The following is a 13,343-nucleotide window of genomic DNA, read 5'->3' as shown; positions in this document are numbered from 1 at the left end:
AACTCATGACTATTCAGGAAAGCCGAAAAAGTTTGCTAAATTACATGCAATAATTAAAAAATATATTGAAATTTGCTTATATTTAGACGTTCACACTAAATCACCCCTTAAAGATGGTGCGACTCCTGCGTCCAGACTTTTCTTACGGTTGTACTTTAGAAAGACATGATATACAGTGTGTTAAAAAATATTGTAAAATATTTAAAGATGTAATAGTGTGGACCAAAATGAGCAAAAAAGTCTTGGTAAACGTGGGTACGCAAAGTAGCGGTTTCGGAGATATAGAAGATTATTCTTTTTTGAAAAACTTATTTATTTATAAACAAACAAAAATCATTCTCTTTTTACCCAATTTTTTTATATTGCAAAAACTTACATTTTCTTATCATGGTATAAACATTAAGCATTTGATTGTTGTCTGTGTACAAGTTTTCATTTGCTGTGGCTGTTTACTCTAACGCAAAGTTAACGGCCATGCATCTCGTGTATGGTGGAGCTAATGGTATTGCCATCAGAGCGTGACGTCTTTATGCTGAAGCTCATCCAAGTCGCCAGATTCCTTCACATCGTATGTTTGGAACAATTCATCAAAGATTGCGTGATACCGGTTCATTGAACAAACAGTGCTATTCATCCAGAAGATCGAGATCAGCATCTACTCCTGGAGTAGAATAAGAAATTTTAGCATGGATAAGGAGCATAATCCAGGGACGAGTGTGCGAAGAATATCAGCTGCGGTAGGAATTAGTGTTCCTCTTGTTTGGAAAACCCTCCACGAGGAGCTGCTTTATCCATACCATGTACAACGGGTACAGGCCTTAAATCCACTTGATCATCAAGTATGATTGGTTTTTTGCTGCTGGTTTCTATGCAGTGATGCTGAAAACCCCCGTGTTCTTGCCAATATTCTTATACTGATGAGGCCCAATTCACACGAAATGGAGTTATTAATTTTCACAATACACATAGTTGGGCCGACGAAAATCCCCATGATCCAATAGAATCTGGACATCAGACACATTTTTCATTAAACATTTGGATGGGTATTGTAGGCGACAGGCTTCTAGGTTCTGTTGTTTTACCAAACCGATTAACAGGCGCTGCTTACTTAAATTTCTTACAAAACACGATGGGTGATCTTTTTGATGACATTCCTTTAGACCAATGGCAACAAATGTGGTTTCAGCATGATGGTGCTCCAGCTCATTTTTAGATTGCCGTTAGAGAGCATTTAGATCAAAGTTTTCCACGTAGATGGGTAGGAAGGGGCGGACCTGTATTGCGGCCTGCAAGATCACCTGATTTCAACCCTCTAGATTTCTTTTTTTGGTGATATATCAAAACATTGGTCTATGGTACTCCTATAAATAGCCTTAAGGAGCTGCAGCTACGGATTAATAAAAAATGTCAACAAATCCGAGCCACCGAGGGGGCTTTAGAAAGGGATCGAATATCCTTCAGACAAAGATGTCCGACCTGCTTGGACACGGAAGGAGGACACTTTGAACACCTAATGGAAACTGTATTTTTGGTTTTTATTAGAGGATTTTTTTGTTATTTGTAGATAATAAATAAGTAATTAGAAATAAGTTTTTCGAAAAAGAATAGCCTTTCATATCTCCGAAACCGTTACTTTACGGACCCATGTTTACTAAGACTTTTTTGCTTATTTCGGTCCATACTATTATCTCTTTAAATATTTTACAATCTTTTTTTAACAATCTGTATAAAGACGCGATTTTAACCTTGGGGGTTTTAACAATGAGATAAAAAAAAACGCAATTTTGTAAAAACGTCACATACTCACAAAAACAGAAAGGGGGAAAAAGTGAGAGAAAGTGATAGATAGCGAGGGATGGTGAGAGTGAGAGAGTGAAACTGAGTGAGAATAAGAGGGAGTGAGAGTGAGAATGAGAGTGAGAGAGACAGAGAGAGTGGGGAAGTGAGAGCGACAAAGAGAGTGAGAAAGTGAGAGAGAGAATCAAAAGAAAACAAATAAAAAACGGTTTTGGCTTGGTTTCATCTCACTAGTTAAACAATTATTTACGTTGAATGTCGTCCAATACATCGATTACATTGATTATATACGGGGGATTTAACATGTAAACCTGTAGCGTCATTGCCAAGATAAATTTCCTGTTTGTCTAGGTAACAGACTGCTATGAAACTGTGACGTTTGAGGAGTTTATGTCTTAATTCATCAACAAAGCATTTATCAACATTCAACGAGTCTCGAAATGCTTTTTTTCTCACAGTATGATATCGTTGTATTAGAAATTGAAAATTTGTCACTAGTCATCGAAACATCTTCGCCAAAGCGGCTATTTTTAGATATGATTAGACCCTAAATAGCCACAAAGCGACGAATTAGGTCACGTCTCTCTCCTTGACCGGGATTCCAAGGACTTGACCAGCCCTCCCGGTATTATTTCCCATCCGTGTTAATGATGGGGAAATGGGAAAAAGGCTCGCGTGCCGGGTCTCTGTGTATGGTAATGTTTGGCGCGTTGCAGAACACTATTTTTATCTTTAAAGGGACTGGAATATCTTCATGAGGTTATAATATACATCCTTATAGTTTTGTTATACATAGGAAATAAATTTTAACGGCAATGTGCACGAATGCAATTTAAAATGGAGAAAGCACGAGCTATGTAGTGCGCGATCGCTGGTCTCTGATCGAGATTGCAAGAATGTTTGTTCGAAAATGTATCCATAGTTTTCATAAATATTCATGAATCAAAGGTTATGTATGTGTGAGACCTTTATAGAATTTTTTACTCGTAATTATTCACAGAAATGTTATCGCGATGAAAGTAAGATAAAGTAAGTCAGGGTAAGTGTTGGCCTGCCCATTTCTCTAGGGACAAATATATGATGTATTAATGTAAAAAAAAATTATTAAATATATAATGTAATTTTGTTGTTATGCAGGGTGTCTCTAAAAGGTCTGTACAAAATTCTACCACAGATTTCTGAGGTCAAAACATGACGATTTAACCCAATTTAACTTAGTCCGAAAGTGGACGGTTTTCGAAATACAGGGCGTTAAAGTGAAAATAAAAAAAAGAAAAAAAATTAATTTCTTGGTTGGTAATGCTGCTATCTACACAAAATGTCGTATCGGGCGGTTTTTGGGGATAAGAAATCAGAATCCGTTTACATTTTCGATGCACAATGTAGAGGGCGTTGTCAGCGCTCGATGAACCCTCTATAAAAGGGCATAACTTTTTCATCACCCGGTATAAAATTTATTTATGACTAAACTTGTATTTTCCTACATTTTTTAATGAAAAAAGTCTCTTGTTAAAAATCTCTACGAGGCTTCCTTCTTGAGATATTTGAAGCTTAAAGTTCGCTGTATGTCTTGAACAATAATTTTAATGTACTACATATCTATTCTTACAGTTGGATCGAAAAAAATCAAAACTTAAAAATACGTTACAAATTACTTGAAAACATAGATACGAAACATAAACATGGAATTACTAATTTATACAATGAACATGTTTATGCTGATGAGAATCCTCATGCTACGAAAGTGGTACTTTATCAACATGAATTTAAGATTAATGTGTGGGCAAGAATAATTGACAATTTTATTATTGGTCCTGTCATTTTGTCGCCCCGATTAAGTGGTGAAAGTTATTTGGAACATATTCAAAATACAATGCCAGAATTATTGGAAGATTTTCCTTTACAACTTCGGCAACATATGTGGTTTATGCACGACGGTGCTTCGCCACATTTTACTATAAATGTGCGCAACTATTTAAATCAACAGCACCCACGAATATGGATAGGTAGAGGAAATGATGCTCCGGTACCATGGCCACCGCGCTCACCGGATTTAACTCCGATGGATTATTTTTTATGGGGGACTCTAAAGTCCATGGTATACTTCACGGCCATAAATAGTGAAGAGGAACTATGGGGACGAATTCAAAATGCAGTAAACATTTTAAAGAACGACGAAGAATTGATGAATAGAGTACATTTTAATTTCTTGCGTCGGATTAATCTTTGTATGCAAGTCAACGGTGGTCATTTCGAACATCTACTAAAAGTATCATTTTTTCGTGTTTATGTTTGGTATCTATGTTTTCAAGTAATTTGTAATCTATTTTTAAGTTTTGATTTTTTTCCATCGAACTGTAAGAATAGATATGTAGTACATTAAAATTATTGTTCAAGACATGCAGCGAACTTTAAGCTTCAAATATCTCAAGAAGGAAGCCTCGTAGAGATTTTTAACAAGAGACCTTTTTTCCTTAAAAAATGTAGAAAAACACAAGTTTAGTCATAAATAAATTTTATACCGGGTAATGAAAAAGTTATGCCCTTTTAAAGAGGGTTCATCGAGCGCTGACAACGCCCTCTACATTGTGCATCGAAAATGTAAATGGATTCTGATTTCCTATCCCCAAAAACCGTCCGATACGACATTTTGTGTAGATAGCAGCATTACCAACCAAGAAACAAATTTTTTGCTTTTTTTTGTTTTCACTTTGACGCCCTGTATTTCAAAAACCGTCCACTTTCGGACTAAGTTAAATTGGGTTAAATCGTCATGTTTTGACCTCAGAAATCTGTGGTAGAATTTCGTACAGACCTTTTAGAGACACCCTGTATATTAGAATATTATTTACCATTTGTTCTGTACGAAAAATCAAGTATTTTATCCCATGTTATTGGTTTTGTTAATTTTTGCATTACGCCACTCGAATGCATATAAACTGTTGAACAAACGCTTTTTTCCCCAGGTAAATTTCGTAAAAAATCGTTTTTACCAAATGAAATTATTATCTATATTGTTGATCGATTTCAATCGAACAGATGTTATTAGAAAGGGGACAAGTAAGTGTCCTGTGTATTGACCTTAAGTCTATTGTATTTTGCTTCGTTACTGCTGCTATAATTGGATTTAATGGGCTATTATATCATTATTTTTATATCGCGATGATGACACGGTAAGCCAATAAGGCCAACACATTGGTGTGGATTATACGAGTAGATAACAGCAGTGCATGCTAGGAATACAAATAGATCTGTTATAATAATAGGGCACATAAAAGCGAATCTAATAAACATGCCATCGAAAATATTGATGTTATAGTTATAGTTATGAAGAATCAATAACTGACTACATGGAAAAGTAGAGTTTTAGCATACTAAACGTAAGAGAAATGGTCTTGCAACAATTTTGAAGTATTAATTAACAAACGAGGGGTCAATTAATTCAAAAACCGATAAAGGCAGGTGTAAGAAAGTGGATCAAGTAAACTTTCTTTGTGATTAGCTCCTTCATAATATTCAGTAACATATGGGGTGATCTGTGGAAAAAACGAATTTCCACGTCTTGGAGAGAATCCTACGTGAGAGTATATTGAGCATTAGGCATTGTTCTATGTATTTTGATAGGTATGCATTTAAAACTAGTGATAATAGGGATGTACAGAACATATCTTTTCAGCATCCAACCATCGACCACAAATAACTCAATTGAAAGGTATACGGTGTGTCAAGTTCACAACCTTGAATTGACTATAACTCTGAAGATGAAATTTTTGTTTGAAATATTCAAAAAGCGTTTCAGTAGAATGCAGAAGGGACCAATTTGATAGCGGCTGGAAGTTTCTACGTGTACCCCTAAAGGGGGTAGTTACCCCAACTCAAAAATTTTAAATTGCAACACCTACCATGTGATATCTCACTTTAAAGGTCTTAGTAAACTGTTTATAAAAAAAAAACAAGTTTCATTAGAAAAAATTAAATTTTTGCATAGTTACGACACTTTCAAGACAAAAATTTTATATTTAAAAAAAATCCATAAAAGCTGTTCCAAATGTTTTATTAAAACAAGTTTTTAGAGCTTTTTTTCTTATATTTTATAGTGACGCTACTTTTTTATAAAACTTACTTATTTACTGCTAATTTGAATTAACGAATATTGTTCTAATACAAGTGTTGCGTTAACAACAATTTGCAAAAATTCGATCACAGTTGCAGTAAGATTTCGAAAAATTTGTTATTTCGGCTGGCGCCTATTAGGAACTATCCGGATAAAAATATCTGCAATGTTTAGGTGCGATTTCTTGTGCAGATATTCGACGCCACTGGATCTGTACAAAATATTAAGGCAAAGCAGCTCTGAATTTTGAACGAACTAACCCAACTTGAAATTTTAGGTCATGTCACAATGCACAACAACGTTGCTTCTCAAGGTTTCGGAATTAACCTGGATCTCTCATGAATCGATTCGAAAAGTTTTAAAATCAAACTAATTTTTTCCTTACAAAATGTATATTCTTCAAGGACTAAGTAACGACGAATGCAGTTTTGTGAAGAAATGATCGAGAAAATTCAGAGACATCCTGACATTCGAGAAAACTTTCGTTTTACTGACGACTGTACATTTTATTTAAGCGGAAATGTTAATAAACAAAATTATCGTCATTGGGATAATGAAAATCCCCATGTTGCATGAATTGCATGGTCATTCTTCGTATCCTTAAAAAAAATTAATGCTGGGGCTGGCGTTGTAGGGAATGACATTGTTGAGTTTTTGTTTTATGCAACAGAAACTTGGCAAGTGATATTTTCATCGATTTTTCTGAAAACACAACCGAGTCTCAATATCGCCTTGAAGAATCAAATTAATAACGACCGACAATTAAATGATAACCTGTCACATCTTCAACTGGAGGTTACTCCACCGAATTACGTCCTACAAACAAGAGAGCACCTGGATTAAAACTATCCAAGAGGATGAATTGGTTGCAGAGGAGCAATAGACTAGCCACCGTAATCACCGGATTTATCACCGCTCGATTTTTTTTTGGGCTAATATCAAATCAAGCCTTTACGCTAGCCAATTTGCAAGATTTATAGCATTGAATCACTGAAGTTTGTCAATGCATTACCCCTGAAACCTCTTAAAAAGTGAAAAAAAAACCGTTGAGTTTTGATTATTTTTTTGCTTAGAAAAAAAATGTGAAAATGCCAAAGAGCTTTTATGAATATGGATAGTTTTTCAATGTGATATTTGTCTTTTAAAAATGCTGCAACTTCACAAAAATAATTTTTTTTTGTTAACACGTGTTTTTTACACGCAGTTTATTAAGGGCTTTAAAATGAAGCATCACATGGTAGGTGTAGTAAATCGTGCAAGAATTCTTTGCAATTAGGAAACCTTCCATTTTAGTCTATAAAAAGGGGGGGGGGCGATGCAGCTCACAATTTGCTAGTAAGAAGTAGCATCGATAAATAAATATTGAAAATTTTTACCATTTTGAGGATAAAGTCAGGACTAAAAGGAAATAAATATTGGAAATAACCTTGGAAAGTTCCCGTGCCTTATAATATTGTTGTGAAACACCACTGATTGAGCACTATAAGTAAGTAGGTCGAAATTCACATAAAACATGAACAAGTTTACTCTGCACCGAATATTACTTTATATAGATCCGCTCTTGGCAGGAAGTTAGAAACATTGTACAACATACAAAATATCCCAGAAATATTGTTAAAAATAAATAAAAAGTACTGGCGGATAAAAGAATGGAACTATTCAGTTAAATTTGTTTTATACAAAAGTTGCTTTTATTGCTGATTATATTACACCTCCTTGAATGCTATCCAGCAACTTCTTTTTGTTGTTAGATATGGAATTGAATACTAATGAGTTTTACCCCCTCCCCCTTGTTCTCTTTTACATGTATAGGGTATTGAGCAGCCAAAGCCAAAAACATTGTCTCAAGGCTAGAGGAACATCCTTCGAATTCCAATCATTAGTTATACGGGGTGTCTGTAAAAGGTCTGTAGAAAGTCCTACCACGTATTCCTTGGGCGAGAACATGATGATTTAACCTAATTCGTCCAATCCAAAAGTGGACGGTTTTCGAAATACAGGGCGTCAAAATTAAGATTAAAAAATAGAAAAAAAATTAATTACTTTGTTGGTAATGCTGCAATCTACAGAAAATGTCGTAACGGGGGGTTTGTAGGGGTGAGAAATCAGAATCCATTTAATTGTGATCTCCCTTAACATCCCTAAAAAGAGTAAATCGACATAAAAAGTTGAAATGGGCCTTTTTGAGTTATTTGAAGTATTTTTTGTTGATAAAATCGTTCTTGCTCGTATAAAGCAGGTACGTGTGGTAGTAGTATGTTAATATCTACGATAGTTAAAACGTGTCAAAGTTGTTAATAAAATTTCAAATTTTGTGCAATCTCGTGTTTTAAAATGGCCGAAGCTTACACATATTCTGAAATGACTGGTATGTTATTAGCTTGTGGATTTTGTCAAGGGAATGGCCGCGAAAGGGCGAGGGTGTACAGAGAAAGATTTCCAAATCGGCGCATACCGAACCACCAACGATTTTATCAACAAAAAAATACTTCAAATAACTCAAGAAACCCCATTTAAACTTTTTATGTCGAATTAATCTTTGTAGGGATGTTAATGGAGATCACTTCGAACATTTAATAAAAGCGAACAGTTAAAAACAATACAATTACTTAAGAAGTGCACGATTTATTAGTTAAAATTGCATTTTCAAATAGTTTACGAGATATTCAATTTTGCGAATAGTTACTGCGCTAGAGATGCGGCAAACTTTAAAAATCAAATATCTCAAGAAAGAATGCTTGTAGGGGCTTTTACCAAGAGACATTTTTTTCCTAAAACACGTAGGAAAACACAAATTTAGTCATAAATAAATTTTATACCGGGTTATAAAAAAAGTTATGCCCTTTTAAAGAGGATTCAATAACACCCTCTATATTGTGCATCGAAAATGTAAACGGATTCTGATTTCTCACCCCTAAAAACACCCCTATACGACATTTTGTGTAGTTAGTAGCATTAAAAAGCGAAGTAATTAATTTTTTTCGATTTTTTAATCTTAACTTTGACCCCCTGTTTTTCGAAAACCGTCCACTTTTGGACTAGACGAATTAGGTTAAATCGTCATATTCTCACCACAGGAATATGTGGTAGGATTTTGTACAGATCATTTACATACACCCTGTACAATAAATTAATCGTTGAAGTATGTAAATATTGTAGAATTTCGGTTTGTCCCGTTATACAGGGTGTTTCCTAGCTACGTGTAAAAAATTTAAAGGTGTAATCCTCAACTGATTTTGAGTCAAAAATGTCTAATATACATACAGTCACTCAAAAAAGTATCCGTACAGCCGAAAAAAAATTCTGTAAATCGTAACTTTTGACTGATTTTGTTCAAATTTTGTATAATGAAAATTCAAACCGAAACTCAATTTGCGTAATTGAGCAACTTTTTAAAATTTAACTTTTAGAGTGCTTTCCAGCGTTTAAAAAAAACTCCGTTTTGAAAACTTCCTGTGCGGTGGAAATTTTTCAATGTGGTTTTAACATTCTTGCAGAGAGGATTTTTCTTCATATATCCTGAAAATTTGATCAAAATCGAACCGCAAATAAGGGAGTTGCAGTTTTTTAAAGTCGTCAAAAATGTCAAAGTTTCATCATTTTGCGCGAAAATCGTCACTCTTTGGCGTTTTTGACGACTTTAAAAAGCTGCAACTCCCTTTTTTGTTGTTCGATTTAGATCAAATTTTCAGGAGATATGAAGAAAAATCCTCTCTGCAAGAATGTTAAAACCACATTGAAAAATTTCCACCGCACAAGAAGTTTTTTTTAAACGCTGGAAAGCACTCTAAAAGTTAAATTTTAAAAAGTTGCTCAATTACGCAAATTGAGCTTCGGTTTGAATTTTCATTATACAAAATTTGAACAAAATCAGTCAAAAGTTACGATTTACAGAATTTTTTTTCAGCTGTACGGATACTTTTTTGAGTGACTGTATGTCCGCAAATGCCTTGTTTCCAAGATACAGGGTGTTGAAATGTGACAAGAAAAAGAGATTTTATTTCCAAAATAACTCAATTTGGGTGTTTGAATTTTAGAAAAGACAATTTTTTGAGGGAATGCTTTAATGATTCATTATAAGAATTGCTGAAAATAGCCACCATTATTTCATAAGAGATCCTGTATCACAAAGACGTTGAAAGAGGTTTTTAAAGGTTTGGTGGTTGGGAGCTTGGTGGTTTGGAAACCTTTCCATGTAAATGCGCCTCGCTGCCAAACACTCACCATCAGCAAGGCCGTAAACAAAAACCATATTGGCCATTTCTTGATTAGTGTAATTAGGAATTTGAAAAATTTTCAAAACTGAGGTATAATCTGATTTTTGGGACACAGAACTAAATTCTTTCACTTTAGAGAGTAAAACACCAAAATAACACTGACTATTTTGTTTATAGTAGTGGAAGTAGCAAAAAAAACTAACAATAAACAAGTTAGTAAATACCACCAAACTTTTAGAAATCTTTAAAACCTTTTTCGACGTCTTTCAAGCAACACCCTGTATCTTGGAAACAAGGCATTTGCGGACATATGTTTATTAGACATTTTTGACTGAAAATCAGTCGAGGATTACGCCTTTTAATTTTTTATACGTAGTTAGGAAACACCCTGTATAGTTGTTAAGGTGGTAGTTGAGTTCTATGTAGTAGGATTTTGTACAGACCTTTTACAAACACTCTGCATTATCCATTCAATTTTGAGGGAAATTCAAATGGTTTTAAAATCAAATCTCCCAAAATGTATACGGCACGATCATAGGAAATTTGTTTGGAAAGTGATATTTTCTTGTTAAATAAAAATTTTCTGTTTTATAAGAATGGCTGTTTCTCCACTTAAATCCGTACATATATCTCGCCTTGTGAATTTTATCTCTCTGGTGAACAATATTTTATTATTAAAAAACAAAGAGTCATGATGTCGCTTTTGGTACAACATATTGCAGAAATTAATTCTCAGCTGAAAATCTCTTGGCAACAGATTTTGAACAAGCAAAAAAAAAATATGGAAACAGTTTCTCTTTCCGTAAAAATTGATGATTTGTTGACCTCTGTCGCTTTAGAGATACATCTAGTGCGAGTACTTGGCTCCTCCAGTTCGGAGGAAGAGTTCCTCTTCTCGATACACAGTCAGAATTTTTGGTTCACCATTATTCATTCGGTTTCAAACGAAATTAACTCTCACCCAGTCTCTCGTGAAATAGTTTTTAATAAATTGATGGCATTTATGAATCCTTGGCAGTAAACCGAAAAATTTAATTGAAAATATTTCGAAAAGGATGAGAGATACGAATTGTCTGTATTAATTTTGCAATTTTTGACTCACGAAGACTTATTACTCGAAAACCCTTAAAGACAGCTATAGGAGGAAAGTCTGTTACAGAATGGTGCCATATGATTGATAGCTTCGTAATTTACACGAATATACGGAGTGTTCCATGGAAAAAATTCGAGTTTCCAAGACCTAAAGAGAATTATATTAAAACATTTGCTCTTATTATTAATATTTAAATTATATGAAAACCAGGGAAGATGGACGCACGGGGATTTCCGGAGATAAATTAATGTTAATAACACATTGAAAATTGAGTTTTATGCTTTGCGCAAGTGGACACGGAATTTGTCATTAGGAGAAAAATAGTTTTGTGTGAATTTCTCGTCAGAGAAAAAATGTTTTGATGAACTTTATAAAGGTGTTTCTTGAAACATTGTTTTAAGTTGGCTGCCGCACTCAAAAAACCTCATTGTTATCATCGCCAACCCGAACCCATCCATCACCACACAAAAATAAACGACCTAAAAACAAATTTGAAAAGTGGGTGTCCCGCTCTTACTCACTGGTGGCCACTGATCTTATGTTTCTTTCCAGCTCCTGCACGGAAAGTGCTTCCAGACCCAGACGGCCCAACAACGTCGACCCGTTCATTGTCAAATTTCCGGAAAACAGCACTCAATAATCGACTTTAACTAACTGCAACTCCTTGTGCCTCTTCGTCATCCTCTTGACCAATAAAACCTCCGTTTCGTTATGTCATAACAATACACGCATCGAGCACGATTGTTTATTTTAATTATTGTATAACGCGATGATTAAGTCGAAGAAAGTGAATCGTGGACGCGTGACAGGACTTTTTCATTGGTACTTGAAGCAATCGCAGCACACGCGTGTCGCATACTGGGCCATGATGGAACCTAACGAAAAAATCCGGGAAAATTGTCGTCTACGAAGAGGAAGAGATGTTCGGCGAGGCGTGTATAGTGACGTCTAGTGCGCTACTGCCGCCGTCGCGACGCACGGCGTCCCTCCGCTCAAAGTGGTGACCATTTAGCACGCGACGCCCTGACGTCAGCGGTGGCATAGGTGAGGGATGCAGCCGTTAAAAATTCATTTCAAGTTTGAAAGGAGATTCACGAGTTTTTCATGAAATATCTGCAAATCATTGTTTGCATGCGAATATATTAATAATTTCATACATGTATATAGTGGGTGTCCGGAAAGGTCATTCCATCAAATCCACGGGCTATAAGGAAGACTAAAATAACGCTAATAATTCATATTAAGAAAATCCTAGCTGCGTTCTTTACCAAGTTATTCGCTCTCAAAATATAAAATTAAAAAAGGATTTTTTCAAAGTCGAAGTGAAAATTTGTTATTTGAAGCCATCCATTTCTCTGTAAGGTGACGAAATCAGTTTTTTCATAGCTTGATGTTTCAAGAATTTTCCTGGAATTTCTGACATGACCTTTAAGGACACCCTGAACGGGGTATACGCATAGGTCCATACATATACGCTCCTGGTCAAATTTAAGTGTACAGCTGATTTCTTTACAAAAAGAAATAGAAAAATAAGACGGTTACTGCTGTATAATTTCTATATTAAGGACGGAAACAAGAATTTGATTCGTTAATTTTATTTTATATTTATTTATTTAAATATTTTATTTCTTTATTAACAAAACAGTCATACATTTGAATTACATAGAAAGTGATAGTTGGCCAAATTAAAGTGTACAGCAACAAAATATGCATTTTTTTTCAAATTAAAAAATATCCAATTTCATGAATTTTTAAAACAAATCAGTAATTAATTGAGCCTCCTTTAGATTCAATAACTTTCAACAATCTACGGTTCATAGAACAACACAAAGTTTTCAAAAGGCTGAGTTTGTTTATTTTAACTTTCTGCGCTGCTTTTAAAATTTCTTCCCATAGTTCCGAGTCAGAGTTGTATGCTCCTTTTTTGTACACTTCCCCAGAGAGTGCTTGCCAATAATTTTCTATTGGGTTCAAGTCTGGAGAGCGCGCCGGCCAATCGAAAACCTTCAATCCCATTTGTGATAACCCTTCTTTTGTGACTCTGGAAGAGTGAACGAGTGCGTTGTCCTGTAAAAAGTAAAAATCTCCATCTGGAAACAATGATGCCATTCACGGATAAACT

At 34.8% G+C, this 13,343-nt stretch overlaps 1 protein-coding gene across 1 annotated transcript in view; it reads right to left on the bottom strand.

Annotated features, from left to right (window-relative positions):
* LOC136348091 (uncharacterized) overlaps positions 1-12,167 on the bottom strand; it is a 94,834-nt gene extending 82,667 nt beyond the window's left edge. The window contains exon 1 of the mRNA XM_066298665.1: positions 11,743-12,167. Within this exon, the coding sequence (XP_066154762.1) occupies positions 11,743-11,830 (88 nt within the window). The 5' untranslated portion in view covers positions 11,831-12,167. The remainder of the gene's footprint in view (positions 1-11,742) is intronic.
* Between the last annotated feature and the right edge of the window lie 1,176 nt (positions 12,168-13,343).

This window comes from Euwallacea fornicatus, chromosome 31 (assembly GCF_040115645.1).
Source record: "Euwallacea fornicatus isolate EFF26 chromosome 31, ASM4011564v1, whole genome shotgun sequence".
Lineage (NCBI taxonomy): Eukaryota > Metazoa > Arthropoda > Insecta > Coleoptera > Curculionidae > Euwallacea > Euwallacea fornicatus.
The sequence above is the reverse complement of the archived record's forward strand: the minus strand, read 5'-3'. Positions and strand labels throughout refer to the sequence as shown.